Here is a 27,584-nt window from a genome sequence, read left to right as displayed (position 1 = left end):
TGCACTTATTATTTAGAAATATGGTGACAAATACTAGAAGAAATGGCAAAAATCACTTAAAGTGGTTGCCTTAAAACTAATTTGATGCTGACAGAAGTCAGGACAGTAGTTATCTTGGTCTGGGGGAAGGAGTATTAACTGGGCAGGGGTACCAGAGAATATTCAGGGGTGCTGGAATGCTCTAGATCTTGATCTGGGTGGAGCTGGGTACATACATAAAAATTCATCAAGCTACATACCTAAGGTTAAAAAACTTAAATGCCCGTCTCCAAGGAACAGGAGTGAGGTTACCGGAGTAGTGAGGTTTTTCTTCTTTTTTTTTAATATACCGCCTTTAGTACTGTTAACATAAAAACATATTCACTTTTTTTAAATACCCATATTCATGTACTACTTCGATCAAAAGAGAAATTATATTCTTTACAACGTCCAAAATATTCTGATGTGCAGCCTGGTTTGAGAACTGCGAGCTTCAGAAAGCATTCCTGTGACTGCCTTTTCTTATAACCTGTAATTATTTCTTTCACCGAGGTACATTTTCACAAGGTGCAGCCTCACCTCACCTTCAGAGCGTGTCTTTCCCTTTCTACTAAATGGAAGCTGGAAAAGTTACACAGCAGGTTGGTCTGCATGGAATTCCTCTGAGTAATTTTTCTAGTTTCTTTTTCCACCAGGCACTGCCAACTGCTATTGTTTGAAATCCACACTAATAACGTTTCCACCAGTACCAGTTTGTTTTATGGGGCTTTGGAGAACTGCCTCTGATACAGGCTGGCCCAGCAGCTCACGGCGGCCTCTGAGGTTACAGCTGTGGACACCTCGTTTGTGGAAGAGTCACACACCTCATCCTGGGATTGGGCACAGGGAGTGACCCCCAAGTCAGGTTTTTATCAGCTTTTCTGGTGATTCTGATGCAGACAGTCTGCAAACCACATTTTGAGAAACGCTGTCTAAAAGAGCCCATGTTGCCACCAGGAAAAAAAAAAAGTATGTAGATATTTTGTCAACTTCACTGAGGTATATAATTTGCACAGAAGAAAATGCACCCATCTGAAGAGTACATTTTGACAGTGGTTGGCACCCATGTAACCAGAGCCAGTCAAGATGTGGAGTAGTTCCAACACTCCAGACAGTTCCCTCGTGTCCCTTTGTGGTCAATGTTCTCTTCTCCCTGATCTCCAGCCCCAGGCAAATTTGCATTCTGTGTCTACAGATTAACTTTAGCTTGTTCTAGGATTTCACATAATAGAATAGTAATTAAACATACTCTTTTGTGTCTGCTTCTTTAGCTTAGCACAAGGTTTTAAAGACTTGTTCAGGTTGCCCCAGGTATCGGTAGTAGTTCCTTTCTTTGTAGGGACAGATCACAATCTGTTTATCTTCTCTCTAGTCAGTGATAGTGCGGTTGTCTCCAGTTTGGAGCTTTTATGAATACAATGCTGTGGACATTCGAATATCAGTGTGTGTGGATGTAGGCTGTCAATTTTCTTGAGTACCTCAGAGTAGGATTACTGGGTTGTATGGTAAGGATGTGTTTAATTTGTAAGAAAATGCCAAACTATTTTCCAAAGTAGCTGTACCATTTTACAGTCCCGCCAGTAACATACCAGAGTTCCAGTAGCTCCGCATCATCAGCATTTGGTGTTGCCAACCTTTTCACGTTTAGACATTCTAGTGGATGTGCAGTGGTATCTCAGTGTGGTTTTCATTTGCACTTTCTTGACAACCGATGTCAACTTCTTTTCATGTGCTCATGGCCATTCGTACATTTTCTTATGTGATTCTCATACTGATGGTCCAGAGACCATATTTGGAGAACCCTGCCTAAATATGCCCACGAGGACAGAGCATTTTAAAAGTGATGATACAAATGGAAAAATCTAAGATCTCCCCCCAACTTTGTGAAAATTTTCAAAATACAGAGTTGAAAAGAATGACATGACAAACACCCAGCTGCTCTCTACCTAGATCTAACAACTGTTAACATTTTGCCACATTTACTCTATGTCTGTATATACAAAACTGTCAAACCATTTGAAAATGAGTTGCAGACATCAAGACACCTCACCCCTAAATACTTTAGCACGCATCTCCTAAACATAAGAATATTCTTCTACATAGTTGCAATTCTGCCATTACACTGAATAAAATTAAGTTCATATTCAATCTGTGCTCCAACTTTCCTAGTTGCTCCATTAATTTAAACAAAGATCCAGGGGCTCCCCTGGTGGCACAGTGGTTGCGAGTCCGCCTGCCGATGCAGGGGACGCGGGTTCGTGCCCCGGTCCGGGAAGATCCCACATGCCGCGGAGCGGCTGGGCCCGTGAGCCATGGCCGCTGAGCCTGCACGTCCGGAGCCTGTGCTCCACAACGGGAGAGGCCACAACAGTGAGAGGCCCGCGTACGGCAAAAAAAAAAAAAAACAAACAAAGATCCAGTCAGGGTTTAAGCACTGTTAGGGGTTATCACTTCAGTCTCTTTCAACCTGGAACTTCTTTCCTGTAACATGGACTTTTTTTTTTTTTAATAATAGTGTTTATTTATTTTTACTTGTTGACAGTTTGCTTTATTTATTTATTTATGGCTGTGTTGGGTCTTCGTTTCTGTGCGAGGGCTTTCTCTAGTTGTGGCGAGCCGGGGGCCACTCTTCATCACGGTGCGCGGGCCTCTCACTGTCGTGGCCTCTCTTGTTGCGGAGCACAGGCTCCAGACGCGCAGGCTCAGTAATTGTGGCTCACGGGCCCAGTTGCTCCGCGGCATGTGGGATCTTCCCAGACCAGGGCTCGAACCCGTGTCCCCTGCATTGGCAGGCAGATTTTCAACCACTGCGCCACCAGGGAAGCCCTAACATGGACTTTTTGAAGAGACCAGGGCAGCTGTCTTGTAGAGTGACTAACATCCCGAATGTGTCTCATTTCCTGTAAACTGAAATTAGGCTTCGACTCAGTATAAACATTAAAAAATTTTTTGTTGTTGTTGTTGAAGTATAGTTGACTTAAAATGTTGTGTTAATTTCTGCTGTACAGCAATGATTCAATTATACATGTATATACACGTTCTTTTTTACAATATAAACATTTTTGACAGGAGTAGTTTGTGATTCACATTTCATCACCTGATAGAGTTTAACATTGATTTCAAGTAATTTGCACCAAACTTTCTCAAAAAAAAAATTCAGGGAGCTAAAACGTGTAACTCATATATCCAAATTTGGATAAATATGGGGATTTCCTCTGTTATTCTCAGCTTTAGAGATAGTATAAAAGTAAAATAAGACTATATAAAAAGGTTTTAGAAATGATACAGTTCATTTGCGCCTTTGTTGTTCCCTCCTGGGACATACCATTCACAACGTTATGCCAGGAACAGCCTCAGGCTCAGGAGCAAAGAGATGTTGGGCAACTTTGTCGTGACCTTGATTAGTCGCTTGGCTTCGTTCTGTTCCCTCCGTAAACTGGGTGTGATAGGACACAGCTCTCACCAGTTCCACAGTGATGCACAAATCAGATGAGATCAGGTGGGTCAATGTATGTCAGTAATTCACTGCACGTTTGTTGAAAATCAGTTGTGTTTCCGTGCCAGCTTTGTGGGAGGATGCAGAGAACAAGGGCCATTCCCAGCACTTGGCCTGGCTGCCGGCACGAGGGTGTGTGTTCAGGCAAAGGAATCACTGGGGATATTGGGGGTTCTCCCTTATCTGCTCCGACCTCCTGCCCTCACTGTGGAGCAGCCGTGTGGTCTGACAGTGACCCCAGTTTGGGGGTGGAGGTGAGCAGGGATAACTTGGGAGGCAGACCTGACACATCTAAGCCAAACATGCAGGTGGTGCAGTCCCAGTCCCCTGGCCATTGTTTGGTTCTGGAGCCCAGGCCTAAGCCAGTTAGGGATGTCACTAACTCTGTTCCAAGTGAGGACACAACTCAACTGGGCCACAGATGTGAGAAAAGCTTGCCTTGCTCTTTACAGACACAGAATGCAATGGTATTGAAATGGTGCGTGATGATGAGTCAAATCCATTCCACCTGCCTCCGGTAATTGAGGCTGTTTTAACACTTTCATGTCCCCCAAGCAGCACGTAGCCTGAACAACAAGATGTTTTGCCCGAGTTACTGTCCAGGAACTTGGAGTCTCAGCTGAGCCGGTTAAGGCTGGATGGGATCACCCACCCTCCAGCGGGCACACAAGGATGTCAGCTCTGTGACCTTTCACATGTGCAGAAGCCTGTAGCTTAGTTACGCCTGCGCAGAAGGATGATTCCTGCACCTGTTTCCAATCACCTTTCCCCACAAGCCCCACCCCTCACGCGCCCTGCTTCTTTATTTGCCATCCTATAAATACCCTGAGCCACTCGCTTTCCCAGAGGCAAATTTGAGATCTGAGGTTTGTTCCCTTCTCCCCCCTCTCCCCCCTCTCCCCCCTCTCCCCCCTCTCCCCCCTCTCCCCCCTCTCCCCCCTCTCCCCCCTCTCCCCTCTCCTCTTTCTCTCTCTCTCTCTCTCTCCCTCCCTCCCTCCCTCCCTCCCTCCCCTCTCTCTCCCTCCCCTCTCCCTCCCCTCTCCCTCCCCTCTCTCTCTCCCCCTCTCTCCCCCTCTCTCCCTCCTCTCTCCCTCCTCTCTCCCTCCTCTCTCTCTCTCACCCCCTCTCTCTCCCCCCGCCTCTCTTTCCCCTCTCTCTCTCCACTCTCCCCTCTGTGCTGGAATAAACCCACACTTTGCTCCAAACCTTGGCGTCTCAGCGTTTGGCTTGCTGTGCGACGGGCAGGATCAACCTGGTTCGGTAAAGTTTGGCGAGCCAGGCAGGAGGGGAAGTCCAGATGGACCTTTTGCTTGGGGCTCGTTGGCCCCTTGCCGGTACACAGAGCATGTGGACAGGTCTAAGCAGCTGCCTGCTCCATTTGCTCCACGACCGTCCCCAAATTTCCCCTGCCAAGTGCCACCGACGTTTCATTTTGCAGCAGACGGTTTTGGGTTTAGAAGACGTCTTGTGGGTGAGTAACTGCGTTAAAGATATCCAACTGTGCTTAAATTGTCCGATAATCCTGACCAGATCCTGGACTGGGGGCCTGCCCACCTGGAGGGATTCGGGCAGACAGTATAAAAGGTTACAGGTGCTGAGGTACTCTACCTATGTTACAGGCCCGGGGTTCTTGTTGCTGGTCTTGTGTTGGTCTTGTTTGTGTCCGTCTGTGTCTGATTGTTTCCATTGTTAAGCATTGACTGCTGGGGATTGAGCTTGGTGATGGTAGCAAGGACCCTTAGAAAGATTTCATTATTGTGACCACCTGGAAGCAAAGCCCCTTCAAAATGGGAAAGGTTAATTCAGTTCCCCCTTGCAGCCCTCTAGGCTGTATTTTCCAAAGTTGGGAAACTTTTAGTTATGAGTCCATGGAAAAGAAAGTGATGGTATTTTTTGGTAACACTGCATGGCCATAATATCCTTTAGTCTCCTGAGCAAAATGGCCTGTAAGTGGATCCTGAATTTACAATATAATTCTGCAACTAGATTCATTTTGTAAATGAGAAAAGACATGGGATGAAGTACCTTAGATACAATGATTGTATCAGAATAAACCTAGGCAGAGAAGATGTAAGGTTATGGTCCAAGAGGAAAGGAAGGCAAGGAAACCTGTTTTGCTTAATCCAATTTAAAAGGAGTATGATTTGCCCTTGACCCCTATGTCATGGGGGCTGTTGCTCTTTCGTTTCCACTGTCTGAGCCACAGGCTCCAGCTTGGGCCCCACTGGTCTCTGAGGGTCGAGAAATAGTGATCTCCCCTTCCTCATACCTGCTGCTGGATTTAGCCAGGGAGCTACCCAAACTCAGGTGGGGCAATATCCATCAAGGCAAGTCCCCACTGGGGGTGTGAATGCTGAGACTGGGCAGCCGATGGGGTTGATCTGGGTCCACTCCCACTTTCAACTTCAGATTGATTTAATTGTAAGAACACTATGCCAACTTACAGAGATGACCCAAAGAGAATGGAAATACCTTTTCTCATCAATTGTTTTTTTTTTTAAACTGCAAACCTGACCTGGGCAGATGTTCAGAATTTATTAAATACCCTTCTCACTTCAGAAAACATAGAATGGTGCTGGATAAAGCTTGGGAGGAGGCAGATGTGCTTCATGTAGACACCCCTGGCAGGCGGTAGGGGATGCTGGCAGCGTGGCTATATAAACAGGGAATCCTAAGTGGGATGTGAATGTTGGGGACAGGCCAAACCTCGAGTATTATTGAGATTGTATTCTTGCGGGATTTCAAAGAGGGATGCCCAAAGAAGCTTTAATAAAGTACAGGAGGTAAAAGGGAACCCAAATGAGGCTCTTTCAGAATTTCTAGTATGGGTCTCTAAAGCTTAGAGGCATTATACAGATACAGACTCTGAGGCCCCAGAGAATTTAAATATGGTTAGTATGACTTTCATGGGTCAGGTGTCTCCCGCCCCCCCACGCCTCCCCTGCCCCGCCAATATAGAGAAGAAACAGAAGGTGCTCTTGGAATGCCTAGTCTCTACCTGGTGAGATTGCCTTCAGTTTCTAATGGCAGGGACCAGGCTCAGGAGAAAAGGGAACAAGAGAATGAAACAACAGGCCACTCTGCTGGCGGCTGCCTTACACAGGGAAGAGCTGCACCAAGTTGAGGACCCTACGAGGGTCTTGGCAAAAGGTCGGAGGTCCCGAGTTTCTACTCGAACTGGGCGATCAATAGTGGGGTTTCCACCACTGTGCATATTGCAAACAGGAGGGACCCTGGAAAAGAGACTGTGCCATCCTAAGGAAGACTCTGGAAGAAGGTAAACAAGTGGCACATCAGATGGCTGAGCTAAGTGAGAATGATAGGGACCCAGGGGCTCCCCTAAATCCTGCCAAGTCCATCAATATCTCGCATACAGAACCCCACATGACTAGGACAGTAAGAAATCAAGTTTTGGACTTTCTGATCCATACAGGGGTCACTTACTGTTTTATTATTATATTTGGCTGCACTGGGTCTTCGTTGCTGTGCGTGGGCTTTCTCTAGATGTGGTGAGCCGGGGCTACTCTTCGTTGCAGTGCGCGGGCCTCTCGTTGCGGTGGTTTCTCTTGCTGCAGAGCACGGGCTCTAGGCGCATGGGCTTCAGTAGTTGCAGCACGCAGGCTCTGGAGCGCAGGCTCAGTAGTTGTGGCACAGGCAGGGGCTTAGTTGCTCTGGAGCGCAGGCTCAGTAGTTGTGGCACAGGCAGGGGTTTAGTTGCTCTGCAACACGTGGGATCTTCCCGGACCAGGGATCGAACCCATGTCCACTGTATTGGCAGGTGGATTCTTAACTGCTGTGCCACAAGGGAAGTCCCCCACTTCCTCTGTTTTAAATATCCAGCTTTCTAAACTTTCTTTTGCGACTGTGTTTGTAACTGAGGTGTCTGGAGAAAACTTGCAAAAGCCTGGTCCCCAGCTGCTAGACTGTCAGATGGGGAAGCATCATCTGGAGCAGCTTCCTATGTTGTTGTTGTTGTTGTTGTTTTGGTCGCACGATTTGTAGGATCTTAGTTCCCCAATCAGGGATTGAACCCTGGCCCTTGACAGTGAAAGAGCCACAGATCTAACCTCTGGACCACCAGGGAATTTCCTGAAGCTGCTTTCTATACGAGACTTACTAAATACCAGAGTTATCTTTGCACCTGGACAAATGGCCATGAAAGTACCACCAGAGCAGGCTTGCGCGTTGCAGGCTTTATTGCTCCAACCCCCAAAAGAATAGCCTGCAGCCATTCCCAAAGGGACACTGCAGAAGGTGATTTAAAACTTTGCCCAAAACATTTGGAGCAATCCGGGCAAAAGATTTGAAGGAACTTCAACTAAACGAGGAAGCCCTGCTCCAGTATGTGGATGATCTTTGATTGCTAGTAAGACAAAGGACATCTCAGACCAAAATACAGTTTTGGCTATGAACTTGTTGGTCGAACGAGGCTATAAGGTGTCCAAGAAAAAGGCATAGACTTCTCAGCCCTCTATTTCACATTTGGATTTTGAACTCTCACAGGGACAGAGAGCCTTGCTCCCTGATGGAAGGGAAGCTGCAGTCAGGGTTGCAGTTCCTACTACCAGGAGACAATTACAGGATCCTGGGAATGGCTGGGTTCTGCTGCATTTGTACCCCCAACTTTGGACTTGTAGCAAAACCCCTCTAGGGAGCTTTTAAAGGAGGAGATGATGAACCTCTAGGCTGAAATCTTGAAAGGATAAACATCCAGACGGCCAGCTCAGTCCTCAATGGCCTGGACCTTCTGAGGAACGTGGCGGGAAATAGAGACTGTGCTGTGGAAGGGAAACCGCACCCCAGATCATCATCCAAACCTCAGCTGGTTCCGCACTCCTGACACTGAGTTCCCCGAGTGCGCAAGTGAACCCCTAGGCGATCTCAAGTAGTGAGTAAGAAAATAAGGTGAACAAGACTGCTGCAGTTAAGTAAAATTTGGTTAAGTAAAATTCTTCAGAAGGCAAGTTACTTAAATAACGTGTTAGGTTACCAGAATGATTTCTTTTGTCTCCTCTGTGTTTATGACCTCCCAGGCTTGGAAGGACAATTCAATGATTAGGTTTTCTCAGACTTTGGCAAAAGCAGGTAATCTCTCTACCTGTTGCATATGTCACCCAAAACCTTTCTCTGTATTTCATGATGCTGACCCCCTTGGTTATGCCTGTCATCAATTTTTCAACCACCCCTACCTTCAGTGATACTTAGGATAAAAAGCCCTCAGATGTAACATCAGGTTAGGCTAAGCAGCAGAATTTCCCGTCCTCTGTTTTTTGACTTAGCTGAGAGTTGGTCCTCTCCTCGTGTCCTCAGATAAAACCATGCTGGGTGTCTTCCCCCTTCAAGAGTCCACTTGGTCAGGATATTGCAGCAATCGTACTTACTTTTCCCAGCCCATGTGCCTTCCATATTTAATATCTAAGTGTTTCAGCCGAACTGGTAACGATCGAGACACTCTAATAGGTAAAGGTAAGTCACAGATCCCTGGCTTGATGTGGGAAGTTGATCAGTATGTCTGGCATTCTGTGTGCTCCCCACCCCTGCGAAGGTACATCTCTTTGGCTTTGATTACCAACCTCGGGCCTGTGAATGCTGTGACAGGTGGCACATAGGTGCCCTTTGCTTATTGGGATCAAAATGTTAACTTGGTCAGGAACAAGAGAATATTTTCAAAGGAGCACTAAACGGTGTCATTACTCAAGTCCTTGTTAGGTCTACACGCCGTATCAGCAGGAAATATCCAGGGCGGGCACTGCCATTCTTCCCTCAAGATTGAGGAATGAGGGAGTTGCCGGGTGGTCCTGTGGTTAAGAAAACGCGATTCCACTGCAGGGGAGGAGGGTTCCATCCCTGTTTGGGGAACTAAGATCCCACACACTCAGTGCGGCCAATAAAAATAGAACTTTAAAATTTTTTAATGCTTTATTTTTTTTAAGTTATAAAAAAAGATGGAGGAATGATCACAAGATTTGGGAGACTGAAACGGTGCCTGAGGATTAATCAAATCCACTTCACCTGCCTTCACTGATCAAGGTTGTTTTAATACTTGCATGTCTTCTAAGAGGCCCGTAGCCTGAACAATAAGATGTGTGCGTGAGTTATTTCCCAGGAACTTGGACTCTCAACTGCATCTAGTGCAGCTGAGCCGGTTAAGGCTGGTTAGGACCGCCCACCCTCCAGCTGAGCATGCGTGGGTGCCTGCTCGGTGACTTTCCCAAACTACAGAGGCTTATAGCTTAGTTACGCCTGCGCAGAATGATTCCCGCACCTTCTCCCAATCACCTTTCCCCACACGCCACGCACCTCACGCCACCCCGTTATTTTTTTTTATTGAAGTATAGTTGATTTTACAATGTTGTGTTAATTACTGCGGGACAGCAGTGATTAAGTTATACATATATTTTTTATATTCTTTTCCATTATGATTTATCATCCAATATTGAATATAGTCCTCTGTGCTATAGAGTAGGACCTTGTTGTTTATTCATTCTCTATATAAAAGCTTACGGGGAATTCCCTGGAGGTCCAGTGGTTGGGACACGGTGCTTCCACTGCAGGGGACCTGGGTTCGATGCCTGGTCGGGGAACCAAGATCCCAAAAGCCATGTAGCACAACCAAAAAGAAAAACCAAACAGAAAGCTCACATCTCCGCAGCCCAACCTCCCGCTCAATCCCTCCCCCAACCCACTCCCCCCGGCAACCACAAGTGTGTTCTATGTCCGTGCTTCTGTTTCATAAATAGGTTCATTTGTGTCATATTTTAGATTCCACACATATGGTATTTGTCTTTCTGTGACTTAATATGATAATCTCTAGTTGCATCCATGTTGCTGCAAATCGCATTATTTTATTCTTTTTTATGGCTGAGTAATATTCCATTGTATGTACATACCACATCTTTATCCATTCATGGACACTTAGGTTGTTTCCATGTCTTGGCTATTGTGAATAGTGCTGCTATGAACATAGAGGTGCATGTAGTTATTGAATTAGTTTTGTCTGGATATATGCCCAGGAGTGGGATTGCTGGATCATATGGTAATTTTATTTTTAGTTTTCTAAGGAACCTCCGTACTGCTTTCCACAGTGGCTGCAACAGCTTACATTCCCACAACAGTGTAGGAGGCTATTCTTTTCTCCACACTTTTCTGCAGCAGTTGTTATTTGTAGACTTTTTAATGATGGCCATTTTGACTGGTGTGATGTGATACTTCATTATAGTTTTGATTTGCATTTCTCTAATAATTAGCAATGTTGAGAATCTTTTCATGTGCCTGTTGGCCATCCGTATGTCTCCTTTGGATAAATGTCTATTTAGGTCTTCTGCGCATTTTTCGATTGGGTTGTTTGCTGTTGAGTTGTATGACTTGTATAATTTGGAAATTAAACCCTTGTCGGTCACATTGTTTGCAAGTATTTTCTCCCATTCTGTAGGTTGTCTTTTCGTTTTGCTTATGGTTTCCTTTGCTGTGCAAGAGCTTGTAAGTTTCACTAGGTCCCATTTGTTTATTTTGGGGTTTATTGCTATTGCCTTGGGATACCTAAAAAAAGATATTGGTAGGGTTTATGTCCGAGAATATTTTGCCTATGTTCTCTTCTAGGAGTTTTATGGTATCGTGTCTTGTTTAAGTCATTAAGCCATTTTGAGTTTATTTTTGTGTAATGGTGAGAGGGTGTGTTCTAACCTCTTTGATTTACATGTGGCTGTCCAGTTTTCCTAACACCACTTGTTGAGGAGACTGTCTTTTTCCCATTGTATATTCTTGCCTCCTTTGATGAAGATTAATTGACCTTAGGTGTTTGGGTTTATTTCTGGGCTCTATTCTGTACCATTGATCCATGTCTGCTCTTGTGCCAATACCACACTGTTTTGATTACTGTAGCTTTGTAGTAGTGTCTAAAGTCTGGGAGGGTTATGCCTCCTGCTTTTTTTTCTTCAGGATTGCTTTGGCAATTCTTGGTCTTTTAATGGTTCCATATGAGTTTTAGGATTATTTGTTCTAGTTCTGTGAAAGATGTTATGGGTAATTTGATAGGGATAGCATTAAGTCTGCAGAATGCTTTGGGTAGTATGGCCATTTTAACAATATTAATTTTTCCAATCCAAGAGCAGGCCACCCTGCTTCTTTATTCATCATCCCATCACTACCCTGAGAGTCCCTTGCCTTCGGGGAGGCAGGCTTGAGATCGGTTCTCCCATCTCCTACCTCGGCTAACTTGCGAAGACATCCTCTCTTGGCCTCAAACCTTGGAATCTCAGCGTTTCAGTTCCCTGAATGTCAGGCAAGATGAACCTGGTTTGGTAAGTTTCTCTTCATCTGGATATCCGGCTCTGTGCTAACCTGAGAATGAAGCTGTCACATGGAACTCAAATCACGTGAGCCAACAGACCCTCCCTTGTGTAAGGCTGTTTGAGTTGGATCTTCTGTTCCAAGCACCCAACAGTATCCAGGTAAAGGAGTGCGTTGTGCTTGGGACCCTAGGAGCCTCTCCCAAAGCATTATCTGCAGATTCTGGTGCTGGCACTTCCTAGATGGCCTCACCTTGCTGGGTCCTTGATTGAGAGCCCAGTTCTGTGCGTCTGAATGCCTTGCCTTCAGCCAGAACCCTGCCATGCTGGCATGTAGTTTGGTCTGACCCTAGGTTTGCTTGTAGACCCAAAACCTCTGACATCCTGGTTTCTGCTGGTACCTGGAGAACATGTAGGTACACCTCACAGTTTTGAAACATCTGCTAACCCCAGTACCTCACAGAGCCCTGCTCACCTGTGGCCCCAGCACCACTCTACTGGTAGTCCCATGCCTAGCCCCCCGCCGTCTGCCTCTGCCATCAAACCCCTGTTCTCAGCCCTCTCCTGCCTTTCCCAACTCTGCTGAAGGTGAGATTTTTTTTCTTTTCAAATTGCAACAGGCAATGAAAAGAAAGAACAACTTAGTATTTATTGCATTATTTATACCCTGGGAAAATCTGAATACCAGTAGTCAAGGTATAATGAATAATGGATGTAAAACAACTTTTTTCCAGATAGGAAAAAGACAAGAAAATTTCCCCCAAAATATCAGTAGAGCATATTGTGCTGGAGCAAGGTTCTGAATTCTCAGCTGCACCAGACCTAAACCTAAGAGATGCGAGGATGGTTTGGGGGTAGGGGAGGCATGCAGGAAGCGCAGGGCAGCAGCTAATTACCAACTGAGGGGTATGTTTCAATGGCTTAACAATCTGCATAGCTGTACCTGTTCTTAGTTGAGTATCTACCTTAAATGTGCATACTTTTATTAAGTTATGTAATATTTACTTGGATCTTTAATGTTAAACCCTGTAAGTACTTACGATTTTAGACTATCTCCAACATTTGTTTATAAAAACTTACAATGATGGGCTGTTACCTAACACTACCCTTTTGAAAAGGTACCATACTGAATGACAAATTACATTTGCCACAATGAATGACAAATTACTACCTTGAATGACAGAACTGTAATGCATGCTGGGCTCTGGCTCAAAGGGCTGATGATGAAAGCTGTTACGAAATTGTATATGAAAGTAGGCTCTTAAAATGGAACTTGGAGGGTAAAAATACCAGGAACTTGATAAATCAACCCTAAAACTAAGGTTTAACTTTTTATCAGAAAGGTAAGAAAGTCTTACTGGGAAAAAACAAGTCTCCTTACAAATGGAGGGTTTTTTCTTTTGAGTTGATACTGTTGATACAGCTCAGCAATGCAGCTTTGGGGAAAATGCTTGCTGACAGTAAAATGAGGGTCTTAAATAAAATTAAATCTTTTTGTTGTTGTTGTTTTTTAAATTTTTGGCTGTGTTGGGTCTTTGTTGCTGCGTGCAGCCTTCCTCTAGTTTTGGCGAGCGGGGGCTACTGTTCGTTGCAGTGCACAGGGTTCTCCTTGTGGTGGCTTCTCTTGTTGCGGTGCACAGGCTCTAAGCCTGTGGGCTTCAGTAGTTGTGGCAGGTGGGCTCAGTAGTTGTGGCGCACAGGCTCAGTAGTTGTGGCGCACGGGCTTAGCTGCTCCTCAGCACGTGGGATCTTCCCGGACCAGGAATCAAACCTGTGTCCCCTGCACTGGCAGGCCAATTGTTATCCACTGCGCCACCGTAAGTCCCTAAAATGAGGGTCTTATTGAAGGAAAATACTTAGCATAACATCCCCCGAGGATCAAATGTTCTTGTAAATATGACTAAACTTTCTCTAAAGATAACAAAAAAATACCAAATGGTGTATGAGAGAGACTTTAGGGTTATTCTAACTCAGAATGGTTACCCCAGCTCAAGGATGCCTATCAAAAATGTACAATGGGCTTCCCTGGTGGCGCAGTGGTTGAGAATCTGCCTGCCAATGCAGGGGACAGGGGTTTGAGCCCTGGTCTGGGAAGATCCCACATGCCGCGGAGCAACTAGCCCCCTGAGCCACAAATACTGAGCCTGTGCGTCTGGAGCCTGTGCTCCGCAACGAGAGGCCGCGATAGTGAGAGGCCCGTGCACCGCGATGAGGAGTGGCCCCCACTTGCCGCAACTAGAGAAAGCCCTCGCACAGAAACGAAGAGCCAACACAGCCATAAATAAATAAATAAATTTAAAAAAAAAAAAATGTACATTTACTGTGAAGTCCAAATACTAGCGGTGGGACTTCCCTAGTGGCGCAGTGGTTAAGAATCCACCTGCCAGTGCAGGGGACACGGGTTGGAGCCCTGCTCCAGGAATGTCCCACATGCTGCAAAGCAAGTAAGCCCGTGTGCCACAACTCCTGAGCTCTAGAGCCCACGAGCCACAACTACTGAAGCCTGCATGCCTAGAGCCTGTGCTCTGCAACAAGAGAAGCCACTGCAATGAGAAGCCTGTGCAATGCAACGAAGACCCAATGCAGCCCAATAAATAAATAAAATAAATTAAAAACAAACACTAGCAGTATCTAAGCCACAGAATTGTTCTAAAAGGATCTTTTAAAATGGGGTTATTCAGTCCAGGAACACGCAGGTGAGGTGATCGGCCATGGGGCCCAGCCCCTGGATGATGACGATGTCCTTCACGGGCTACTGCTGACCTGTTTGTTGGTGGCCACTTAGATATGTGGTGTTTAACTCCACATATATCACCATGACGGGTCAGGTTCCAGACAGCCTTCCTTGCACCTGCCAGCTTAACCTTTTGGACCTCACTCCACACCCTAAGGTACTAAGTCTAAAGTGCTTTTAAGGATTGAAGAGAACAGCACAGACCACTAGGAACAAAGTAGATAACAAACAATTTCTGAGCAACCAAAAATAAATGGGTACTGATGCAGCTGGGTCTCAGATAAAACTTTGTATGAACTGAATGCGTGGAACCAAATATGGCAGGAAAACCTCATTTAATGAGGCACAACTTGGTAAACTGGGAACTTGAGGTCTGTCCCCTTTAGATGTAAATCTGATGTCACTTAAAATGATTAGTTTCAGTTTCTGAGGCTTACATTCCTGTCACAACAAATTTGTTAAACATACGGAACTAAAGATAGAAATTTAACTATACTCACTCACAGACCCTTATTTCATTATATTCTCGTTTTTCCAGAATTGCAAGTTTTAACTACTGTTTAAACATGAGTGGGTATATAGCTTTTCAATGCAGAAATTGTTAGTCTCATTACACTGGTTACACCATGTTTTTATTTCAATTTGCTCAATGTGAAGAAAAACAAAACAAACTCAATTTCTTCTGCAGGTCTGGTCCTTCTCTACAGCGGTTGTTACAGACAGTCCTGAAGTAGCTGGAATATAGCCAGCAAGGGCCCAGGTGGAGCAACAATTCATCTTGAATGTGTAAGTATATATTTATTTCCTTTGGTGCCTTGCACAGTAAGGCACTATTAGTAACAGAATAGAAATGGCCACAGCAAGTAGTTCTAGGGACAATTTACTAGACAAGTTACAGTTTAATGATGGTGGTGGTGATTTTCATTTTATTATTTTTTACAATAAGGGTGTAATCTTTATACTCCACACACACAAAATAAAACAAGAAGTGCTTATGAAAGAGTCCCTGCCCCCACCCCCCATCTCAAAACATCCTGAACGTAGCTATTCAATAGAACAGAAAAATCAAGACATGTTTGATTTCAAAATTTCAATAAAAAAGCAAAGCATGTAATGCAACAGCTGTTCAACTTCCCACTCTAAAATAGGCACCGTTAGACAAACAAAACTCCCAGTATTTTAAACTTCTCCAGCACACATTCCAGTATAAATGTTGTGAACTGTAATCAGCTAGTAATTAATAATGGGAATAGAACCTCAGAACAGAAGTTATATTGCTTCCCTGCACCCCTTTCTCTTACAGTTAGAGGGTAGAGGTATCAGGGGATACAGAGTCAAAGGAAAAAGGATTAAAAAGAAATTCCCAAAGTTGCTGTTTTTTGGACGAGAAAGGAAGACAGCATTTTACAAATGTTCAAAAAATCCCAAGGCAAGTAACAAAATTCATTCACTATCACTCCTACTAGAAAGAATAAAGACATCAGCATCTTATTATATAAAACTGTACTTTCAGAAGTGTATTACAAGTTCACCAGAAACTATGGATGTAGTTTTAGGCTTCATCAAAGAAAACAAGTTCAAATCAAGTTAGATGCTATACACCTAGCCTAGCTGGATCGGTGTCTGGAACTGCTCACTGTGTCACCCTGAACAGCTGTAAACTAAACAATAGTATGTAACTCCAGAGGAAGCTTAAGGATTGAGGATATGTACACAGCTAATTATATCTCCCCTGCTTCGCGCTCTTCAGAGCTCCTCCTGTCTTCTGATCTGCCATTAGCGCTCTCATAGGACCGCTTCTTATCTTTTCGATCTCTGTCACGAGGTGATCTGTCTCTTGAATTCCTGTCTCTGTCACGTGATGCTAAGTCTTGTTCTCTGAATCTCTCTTTTGAGGATCTGAAAAATATTAATTTGAGGAGCAAAATGTGTTGGGAAACCCAAAATCCAAATGAAAGAATCGGATAAATATTAAGGTACTGATTAGCTGAAGATATACAGAATGCATCCAAGAAAAGAGCACTACTGTATTTGATAAGGGTACTAAAACAAAGAGATGGGTGAAGACAAATAGCTAAGGGTCAAAAACCATAAGCCAAAATGATTTACAGGACATTCTCATTATCTTAGAGGCAACCCTAAAGCTTCTCCAGTTCATAGCAAACATATTTAATATAAAAATAATATATAGACAATACCTTAAAGATGTTATCCAGTATTTTAAGAATATATAATAGAATGCAGATTCCCAATCAGATGGAAATCAGTGGCTTAGGACAGGGGGTCAGGAACCCTTTTCTCTTTGCTGTCTGCCCAGAGGGATAAATATTTTAGGTGTTGCAGGTCATGTGAGTGTGGTATACTCTTCCTTTTCTTTTTGTCAACCCCTTAACAATATAAAAACCATCATCCATAGCTCCCTGGCTGTATAAAAACAGGCTGTGGAGCCACATTTGGCCTGCAGGCAACAGTCTGCCAACACTCAGGTAAGAGAACTACTCAATGATATGGCTTTAAGCAACCATTTATTATTTTAAAACTCTGCTTTATTCCTGCTGAGTTAGCTCATTCAACCGACAGAAAAAAATCCGAAGACAGAGAAAGATGATCACACTGTAATAAATCTTGATTAACTGTAACTGTTTAATACCACCTTTCCATTCCCATACCCAAGTCAAGAAGAAAGGTAATAAGCTCATACCAGAGATTCAATCAAAAGGACACCCAAAGGACATTAGGGGATCAGAATTAATATGGAATCTTCAACACCTTCAACATCTAGAATAAATCAGTAACATATTACATTTATTTGGTTCTTCACAGGTGACACGGTACTTTTACATAATTCTCTCACTTAACCCACGTTCAGAATTAGGATCTGAGGTCTGATTAAGTAATACTTTCAACTTCTAAGGCAGGGGAAAAAGTACTACCCTACTACCCAGTTTTAGAAATACATTTAAAAAGGATTAAACCGAAAAGGTTGAAAGATTAAATGTCAATTTCTGGCATTCTACTTAATTAAGGTTTTAATAAGCTTAATTTAAAAATAATGTGTTAATTCATACAGTGCACATTCCTATCCATGTCTTTGTAGGAATGGAATATGAAGAGAGACGATTGAGATGATGCCTAAGAATAAGGACACGCATTGCCGGTAAGTCCCAGAGAAATAATAACAAACTGTTAAGTATCAACTAGTATTTTGCCAGAGATTACAGTGTCCTTATTACAGAAGCAGTTTTCACTCAGTATTTCACTCAAACTACCAATAACCCTGATGAAGCAAGCACCCTTCTACTAAGTAGATAAAGAAAGACAGGAGGGGTAATTAGATAATTTGGCCAACGCCACTTTCATCCAAGTAGTCTGACTCTGAAGTCTGCACTGTATGTGTCTGAACACAGCAGGCAGCAGAAAAATGCAAACGGTCCTCATTTACCAAGGGTAACTGTTACCCGGAAAGGCCACAAGCAGAATCTACTTATATTGGAGACCAGTATCTCACAGTTGGAGCAGGAGAACGGCAAGTTATAAAAGACCTTTAACTGGGGCTTACCTTGAAATTTAAACTCAACTACTATGTAGCAATAACTTGATATTCTCTTTTATACAGTAACTGTAGACTGTAGTAATTGTCTGCTAATTTTTGGCAAAAAAACAAAATATTGCTTTGAAAAAGTAATTTGAGTATCAAGATTAGAAGTGCTCTTGGGAACAGAAAGAATTTTACAAAAATAACCCTCTTTATTAACAACATGCTGAAAATACTAGATGAGGGGTGTCAGGTGGTATGGTGGAGAAATTTCCTATGTATCTTCATTAACAGAGGAAACATTAGGGACTAGGTCCCAGAAGAGGAGACTTCATGCCCATCTCTCCATCCCTACCACCAAAAACGACATTTAAGAGTTCAGAGACATCAGAAAAAAATGACAGGTAGCCAAGTTGACAAGAGAAATTATCTAGACCTACCAGCCAGCAAAATGATTCTTAAAATTTACAGTGCAGGTAAGATTCCTGAAGAATTGTTTTAAATGTATTTTTCTGGACACTGTACTGTGTGCCTAGTTTTAAGAATGAGATAAGTGGCCTAGAATCACACCATGCGGAGCTCTGCCCTCATAAATTCCCTGCTCATTCTCTGCATTTGCCTATAATACCCAGAATATTTTTCCTACCTGGTTTTACCAATCGGATTATACCCACTCTAGGTTTTAGGCTATTCCATGAAGCCATTTTTTATTACTCTGGTACTTCCCTCATCTAAACTCCTGTATTATTTACTCCGATATCCAGTTTAGCACTTTGTTAGTGCTCATTATTGTCAAAGATGTTATTAGTCCTGTGTCCTAACTCACTTGAATAAAGCTGCTCAACTACATTACACTTATTTTTTTAATACAGTAGAAAGTATACAATTATTACTGATTTAAAGTCACCTGAAGAACTACATGGTTTTCTAAGAGAGTGGAACTTAAATGTTCTCACCAAAAACAATAAAAATATATGTGAGGTGACGGAGGTGTTAACTAACTAGACGGAAGGAATCCTTTCACAAGGTATGTGGAGAGCAAATGACCACAATGCGCACTTCACGTGTCTTACAACTTACTTTGTCAATTATGCCTCAGTAAAGCTGGGGGTGGGGGAGGGAACCTACTTGGAACAAGGCAAGAATATACGGAATAAATAAAAGAGCCTATTATATCCAACGCAGTTTGTGAGCAGTTTGGGGGAATGGCTAGCTGAGGGGGGAAAAAAAATCTGCAGAAAGCTGCTAAAAATTTATCACGGACTTTATGTGGAGTAATCCATAGAAAACTTAAGATTAACAAACAGATACTAGGCACTCAAAAAATGTTTCTGTTCCATAGAAATGACCTGGCTTAAGGGCCATAATGGGACCTGAGAAGTTCGGGGAGCTTGGTCTATACAGACCATGAGTGCTTAAGGCTCCACCACATTCTAATCCTTTGTCCTGATTAGATATTCAAGTCCTTAAAACATACCTCACCCTGGGTCTGCTCTCCTTGCACGTTTTGGATTTTCATGCCAATGACGTCTAACTTCCTTTAAAATTCTGAACCTGCCCTGCCCAACTAACTGTATATAACAATGCATATCTATAGTGCAGAATAAACAAGAATATACTGAATGTGTCTGCTCTGAAAAAGTACACCAGCTCAAAGAAGTTTAGAAAACAGTAAGCCAGACAACTCTTAATGAAAGGACTTCTCAGAGTCCCTAATTCACCAATACATACTGGAAAAGCTCTAACAGTATTGGTACCTAAAATTATTTGCCCATAAAGTACTTTTTCCCAAGATACACTAAGCAGAGAAAAGCAATAACCTCTGCACATATTGGTTCCAATTTCTTACTCTTGCTCATAAGTATATTCTTTCTGAACTACCCATATAATCAGGAAAAAAATGTTATACACTCACACACAAATGTGTACAAATTAGCAGATGCCAAGTTCAAACCACTAGTATTCCAAGTCTAAACCGTAAAGGTAGTTCCATATCCTCCTATGGACCTCAGTACCTCCTCCTGGATCGCTCTCTGCTCCTGTCTCTAGAACTGTGCCCACTTCTCTGGTGGCTGCGGCTGCGACTACGGCTGCTGGAGCGGGACCTGTGGCGATGGCGTTTCTCCCGGGATTTGGATCGAGTTCTCCTTTTCCGTTCCCGTGACATGGAGCGAGACCTATGTCTGCGATGCTCTCTGGACCTGGATCTACAAAAGATATTTAGTTTTTAGCTTTGTTGGCACTACATTTCTCATTTACTAAAGCCTCCTCTTTAAAAAGAAACTATCCCTCAGTAGCCTTACTTAATGCCAATACTATTTCAAATCAGCTAAATCTATGCTAAAATGAATTGCTGGTATATTAATAAGTACATACTAGAATTTTGAAATAAAAATTAAACATTAGTTCTCAGAGGTCAATCAGTGTTGTATAAATTTACATCAGGAATATTTTTTATGAAGGGAACAATCTGTAACACTACTACATGCCAGGGATTGTATTATCTAGATGCTTTACGGACAATTTCATTTAAACTTCTAAGATTTTTAGTACACTTTAGAAACAAAGTATGTACCTGATGAACATGGACAGAAAGGAGGAGACACATGAGAAAGAATATTGTTTAGGATAAAGTTACTAACTTGCTGAATTGGAAAGGTTATATGACCACTGAAATAAGTTTAAATGCCCACAATGCGCCTTGTCAGTGTAATCAAAACAGTTAAGACAGTTCTCTATTCAAGTATTACATAATTTATTTGGGAGAAAAAAATTAACATGCATAAATCATTTTAGAGAACTTTAACTGCAAAAAAAAAAAGTATTTACTTTTTTTTTGTAGGTGTACAGAGAAGGAAAAACACTTCTGTAGCCTCCACTGGGTCACAAAACTAACTTGTGTATTGTGTCTGCGGCCAGGATGGGGATGGCATATATAGAGGACGTAAAACATTTGAGGGAAAACAACGGGGAAGAAAGGTATGAATTTTGTTAACAGCCACTTTAAAAGTGATGGAAACATTCTAAACTGGATTGTGACAGCTGTACAAATTTACTGAAAATCATTAACCAAGCACACTTAAATGGGTAAACTTACGGTATGGTGTGTAAGTTAAACCTCAGTAAAGCTCTTTTAAAAATTAAGTCACTTTAAAGAATGAGGTAAAGAATGAGGTATTTAATCAAATTATGAGAAGAGTAAGTTCAAAAGCACATTATTCAGATGATGTAATTTACAAATTGAGTTTATTTTCAAATGATTATCTTGTTAACGTTTAAAACTATTCAGCTTATATCAACATTATATTCAAAGAAAGGACATATTGTGGACCTAGTATCAACCACAGCTGAATAGAGTACTTTCACGATTAAATATTTCTGAAAAGAAACAGAGGGAAAAGATAAAATTCATTCCATACAAGTTTTTATCAAATGATATTTTCTTTTATCACTCACTTTGAGCTATTATAACAAATTATTTCTCCCAACGTGTAATTTCATTTTACTAGATTAGACAATAATCGTCTAGTAAAACCATTTACTGGGTGTCTACTGCACTGCTCTAGGTACTGGGGAGACTGAGCAGCAAATAAAGTCCTTAACCTCAGGGAGCTTATACTCCGGAAAGAGGCCTACACAGATACGCAGGCAGTAAATAAAGATAGGTCAGGGAATAAAGAAATGATATATTAAGAAGGGTAAAAATGCAGAACGAAACGAGGTGGTCATCTTTTGTACCAAATAGGCAGGAAAGGCTTTTCTTATAAAATCCCGTTTAAGCAGAGATGAAATGAAGTAAGGAAATCAGCTAATCAGCCAGCTCAGAGAAGACTGCTTCAGGTAGGGGGAACATGGGTGCAAAGGCCCTGAAGTGAGAGAAAGTTCAACATGTCAAAAGAATAGAAGAAACCCTTTTGGCTGCAATGAAATTAGCAAGGCAGAGTAATATTAAGAGTCTAACAAGCAGGATGACCAAGTACTTTGTCATTCAAACCAGGATGGTCTCAATATTAAATTATACAGAGGGAAAGGGGGAGCTATTAATAAATATGCTGAGACAAGAAATAAACTGTAACTACCCTAGGGCACACTGATCACTCTATAAAGCCATGGTGAGGATTTCAACTTTTCCTAGGAATGAAATAGAATTACCTTTAGAGGGTTTGAAGACAGGGCTGATAGGATCTATTTCACTTTTTAAACAATTCATTCTGGCCGATATGTAAAAAACAGACTGAGGCGAAGGAAAGTGGACAACAGAAACAGAAATTAAGAAATTGCTTAAGAGGCTATTGTAAATAGTGAGGTAAGAAGTGGCTTGGACTAGAGTAGTAGAAATTAAATTTCTGGCCTGAATATCTAAAGATGTTTTATGTACAAAGAGTTTAAATCTCTCTTCAACGAAGGGAGAAGCTTGCATTAACCAACCGGTAAAAAAAGAACAGTATCATCATTTAATATTTCTACTTCTCATCCTGGATTGAAAAACTCAACAACAATACAAATTAGCTGACACAACTGGTCCTGTTTAATGCCTTAGTTTTTTTAGTGTTTTAAGCAGAAATACCACTGAAAGATGCTAAAAAGTAGTTAAGGGACATCTAATAGAAACAAGGTTTTTCTTTCATAACAAATGCTCTAGTTTACAGGGAAAAAGTTCTTGGGAAACAGTTACTCTTCAGTCAAGAATACTCAGAAGGTTTCAAAAAAGAAGATGTGATTTGAATAAGGAATGGTAGGATTTGAAAAAAATGAGAAAGGGCATTCTGCGTAGGCATGGACTCATGAGAAAGGGTCAGGGGACTTCCCTGGTGATGCAGTGGTTAAGAATCCGCCTGCCAATGCAGGGGACACGGGTTCGAGCCCTGGCCTGGGAAGATCCCACATGCTGCCGAGCAACTAAGCCCTGCGCCACAGCCACTGAGCCTGTGCCCAAGAGCCACAACTACTGAGCCTGCGTGCCACAACTAACTACTGAAGCCCACACGCCTAGAGCCCGTGCTTGGCAACAAAGAGAAGCCACCGCGATGAGAAGCCTGCGCACCACAACGAAGAGTAGCCCGCACGCAGCAATGAAGACCCAAGCCAGCCAAAAATAAAATAAATTTATTTTTAAAAAAAGAAAGAAAGGCTCAGGACAGGAATGAGAGAACAGCAAGTGAAGAACTAAGAAGGATGAAGTGCACCGTGTTTCCTCACCTTAGAAAGAGAAAAATTGTCAGAAACTAGTAAAAACTGTATTAAAAAAAGAAGCTTCAAAAAGCCCACATATATTAGTGCCAAAGGTCAAAACAAAGTGTTATCTTGTCCTCTTCCTAGTTAAAGGGGCATTTTAAAAATGCCCCTTTAAAGCTTTTTGGGATCACTGTACAAGGGGAGAAGTAATAAACTCAACTCAAAGTCTAGATTGGGTGCAAACTAAACATTTTCATTTCCCCCTTAATTAACTCACCATGGATTCCCTCATTCAAAATGTATCCAACTATTTATTTATATTTTGAACAGGTACAACCTCTCAAGGTGTTTCTTAGATATACCACCCAAATTGATTTTTAAAAATAAATCCCATCACATGTTTACTCTGAGCTTCTAAAGAAGATTTTAATAAAATAGTCTGAAATATTTTTAGCTTTGTCTATAACTCCAGGGCACTTTGATTTTACTCTGATAAAACTAAATTGTAGCTCATGAGTATCTTCTGACCAACTTCTCAAATGACACTGCTCAAATGTGAGCTACAAAAGAATTAAGAGTACTAATTAATTCTCATTCATTTTAAGAAAGATATTTAATCTATAAAAAACTACCTTTGGAAAACACGGCTTCACAACTTATCTTGTATAATACCTACCTTTTAGGATTCTTGCTATGTGATCGAGACCTAAAAAAAAAAATCTATTTTTAGAAAAGTAACTATAAAGAAGGAAGAAAAGGTACAATGTACTGTTAAAATTACATCCTCACTTCTAATTTTTATATTAATTTTATAAATATAAGGCTTGTATGTACGTACACAAATTTTTCCAAAAGGCACCACAAACTTTACAGACTTCCCCACTTCGGCATACCCCTTAACTAGGCTACCTGGCTCTAAAAAAAAGAATATGCTCCTAGAAGACTAAAACAACACAACTCACTAAATCTCCAAAAACCACCTCCCAACCTGGAAAAAATTCTTTGTTATTTGTATCTCTGTCATTTCTTCTTTCCTTCAGGGAACAGAATAAAATTTCTAATCTGTGAGACAATACTTTGTAATTATCACCTCATACTATAATCCCTAGAACACTGAATTCAATCGTACAATGTTTCTTAATATGACATACAATACTCATATAAAGTACTCTTCATATTTCCTAGCACACAATTAAAGCTCAACAGGCAGTAATAGCTAATATTACGGTTACTGGGAAGTCACAGGGGGGTTTTGGTGGAGAATATATACCATGGTTGCAGCATGACTTCGGATTCAGCCTGATGTAAGTAAATCTTAACTGTTTCCATCACTCACTATCTGTGTGGCCTGGGCAGATTACGTATCTTCCCTCAGCTTAGTCTGTCATTTGCAAAAGAGGGATAGTAATAAAAATTTCACAGGGGGCTTTCAAGTATTCGATGAATATAGGTAAATTCTTAGTGCAGTGGCTGACACATAATAAGCATCAAGTGGCAGTAATTTTTCTCATTATCCTTTTAAATACCATAGTTGGAATCCCATTTTGTGTGTCATTTTGTACTTACTAGTAATTTCCTCATCTTCCATACTTAGGTCCTCGAGTTCACAGATAGATAGTTTAAAACAAATTTTTTTTAACATTTTATAACCAATCCAATGTTACAGGCAATTTGCCATCTGTCGTTAAAGGAGTAAGATGTGCTGTACTGTCTCATTATCTTTACATTATGTGAAAATGTCGTCCTGCCAAGAAGTCTGTTTCCCGTTTGACTATCACCTTGGTTGAACAGTTTATACTAGTGGCACTACATTCTGTTGAATTTTAACTTAAACTGAGATTTCAAATACCATTCATATTGTCTTAAATATTACAATACTGGGCAATATTCCCACAGAAACTTAGTATACACCAAAGAGAACGGAGACAAAGCTCTGAGGTAAAATGTACCAGTAAATGAAGAACATATGTATCAACGGAAGAATGGCAGCAGTTCCTCTCAACAGGAACATGTCCATATGTAGCTTTGTGTTGCTTTGTCATTACAGGGCAAAAAGATTACCTGTTACAAGCCATGTACCACAAATGAAGTCAGTTTAAATGTCTTGAAATAGACTGAGTGTAACACCATCAAAGCCTGGAAGAAGCTGACATAACCTAGTCCTGTATTATCAAAGATTTTAATTAATTGAGGGACATCTGCTGAAGAGAAGGTATTTAAATTTCAGAGATACGTAATACAATTAAGGGAACACTATTAAGTTAGAACTACAGGTAAATGTTTTGTGGCATACTCCTCCATCTGAAAATTGCTGAATTTATAAACATGATGCCACACAACTTGCTGCCAATGGGTAAAAGTGACCCAGAACATGTAAACATTCTAAATATGAAGAATACGAATTTATCAACTAATATGTCAATATAAAAAGAATTGTGTTTAGCTATTAATAAATGAATAAGAATTTTAACAGTTTATAGCTCCTAAATTGAAGAAATACAGAATCAAAGTACAATGTAAAATAATCAATGAAAGAAGCAGACAAAAAAATACCCAAACCTTCTATCCACAAGTATATATCATAAAATAGTTCCATGCCAGCCTGGTACAAAGCTAGCCCATTATGAAAATCAGAGGGCTAGGAAAGGGCCTTGTTATAAATCTTACTAAACATACAGATGTGAAGCAATCTTTATTCCCTCTTCCATACATTTTGAAGGAAATCGCCTTAACTTAAACAGCCATAAGTTAACATACTTGAATAAACATTATTTCACACGGTAATATTTTTAAGAGTAAACAAATTTCTCATGTCCAGATTTATTAACATCTACAACCTTGCATAATCACATCTCTTTTTAGAACCAGGGATGTTCAACTTCAGATACTTGGACTACTCAATTAATTACTCCATACCTCCTCAGCTTCTCCCTTTCTTCTCTCTCCCTTTCTTCTCTTCTTTTCAGGCGTTCCTGGTTTCTTTTCTCCTGCTTCTCAGCTACAACTCTCTTAAAAAAACAATGACAGTTCAAATAATACTAAATGAGAAGCACTATTTACTGGGCCCATTCTTAGTGAGCATTATCCTAAACTTTACCATATCTAACATTAAAAAGTTTTTAATAAGAATTCATTTTGAAATTTTGCCAGGTATAATCATTAAGTGATTAAGACTTACAAGTCTGGTTTCCAAACGCTTTCCCCCCTTCCATATAAAATTTCATGTTTCTCCATGACTTCTGAATATTTCAAAGTCACTTTCACGAGATTTTTCTCCTCTTAACATCTTCTAAATTCTAAACTCTTTAAAGATTTCCAATATAGAAATGTCTTCTGTTGACTTCTAGTTACAATCCTGAGGCTGCTGCTTTTAAAAAGTACCAGTGAAATGCTAAACAGTTCTGTTGCTAGGTCTGTATTTGCAAAGGTTCCCAATTAGGTACCATTTTTGAGTTTTAACTTCAAGCCAAACAATCATTTGCTATAGTAAACTCTTTTTGTAATTTCAAAACCTTTACCCAGGGCTTCCCTGGTGGTGAAGTGGTTGAGAGTCCGCCTGCCGATGCAGGGGACGCAGGTTCATGCCCCAGTCCGGGAAGATCCCACATGCCGCGGAGCGGCTGGGCCCGTGAGCCATGGCCACTGAGCCTGCGCGTCCGGAGGCTGTGCTCCGCAATGGGAGAGGCCACAGCAGTGAGAGGCCCGCATACCGCAAAAAAAAAAAAAAAAAAAAAACCTTTACCCAAGGTCATCCTAGCTACTCCAAATACTGGGACGAGCTCACAGTTAACTACAAATATAGAGACGTGTCTAGGTGATTCTGATTCCACATTATTTTAAATGTCAAACTATGGATCCTGGGTTAATTTCAGTGATAACTGCACAAAAAGTCACTTCCCAGTGTTTCCCATCTTTGAGACAGTCCTCAATTCATGACAAAATGTTACAGTGCCACCATTTTTTTAAAAAACTAGCCACATCAGATTGTCGAAAAGTAAATTGATCCTTTCCACTGACTCTGCTTATGTTCACCTCTTTAGAAATATCCTTTTTTTTGGTTTGCTCATCTTCTCAGAACTCAGCAGACGAGTAAGAGCTGTGTTGCCTTTCTCACAACAGCCTATATATTTAAGCAACAGTGACTGTCCTTTTTTTAAAAAAATAGGTTTCTAAGTCCTTTCTGAAATGGGGGCAAAAGCATAAAACTAGGGGTCCTACAAGTTTGCTATTTAGTGAACTGCAAAATATTTCAAATAAATATTGTATCATTTTTTCAATCTTCCTTTAAAGTAAATATCATATTAAATTACTATTCGTTTTATTAAAAAAAGAAAGTAT

General features: G+C 41.4%; 2 protein-coding genes across 11 annotated transcripts in view; one reads left to right on the top strand and one right to left on the bottom strand.

The window, feature by feature from the left end:
• Nucleotides 1–15,323, top strand: part of KLRG2 (killer cell lectin like receptor G2) — a 31,127-nt gene extending 15,804 nt beyond the window's left edge. Inside the window, exons 1-2 of one of the 2 annotated variants that reach the window (XR_014016689.1) lie at nt 11,768–11,814; nt 15,225–15,323. Coding sequence is in view for 1 of the 2 variants with exons in the window: in XM_081244476.1 (XP_081100602.1) it covers nt 15,225–15,281 (57 nt within the window). In the remaining variant the exon portion in view is untranslated. Of the gene's footprint in view, nt 1–11,767; nt 11,815–15,224 lie in introns of those variants that run through there. The other variant, XM_081244476.1, reaches the window with a different exon arrangement.
• Nucleotides 15,147–27,584, bottom strand: part of LOC308622828 (putative RNA-binding protein Luc7-like 2) — a 57,553-nt gene continuing 45,115 nt past the window's right edge. For all 9 annotated transcript variants that reach the window (XM_081244479.1, XM_081244482.1, XM_081244480.1 and 6 more), the window contains 4 exons: nt 26,163–26,254; nt 23,923–23,952; nt 20,087–20,278; nt 15,147–16,435 (listed from right to left, as the gene is read on the bottom strand). In XM_081244479.1, the coding sequence (XP_081100605.1) occupies nt 16,258–16,435; nt 20,087–20,278; nt 23,923–23,952; nt 26,163–26,254 (492 nt within the window). In that variant the 3' untranslated portion in view covers nt 15,147–16,257. The remainder of the gene's footprint in view (nt 16,436–20,086; nt 20,279–23,922; nt 23,953–26,162; nt 26,255–27,584) is intronic.

Source organism: Mesoplodon bidens (assembly GCF_964165515.1).
Source record: "Mesoplodon bidens genome assembly, chromosome: 9".
Lineage (NCBI taxonomy): Eukaryota > Metazoa > Chordata > Mammalia > Artiodactyla > Ziphiidae > Mesoplodon > Mesoplodon bidens.
This window is presented reverse-complemented; position numbering and strand designations above follow the sequence as displayed.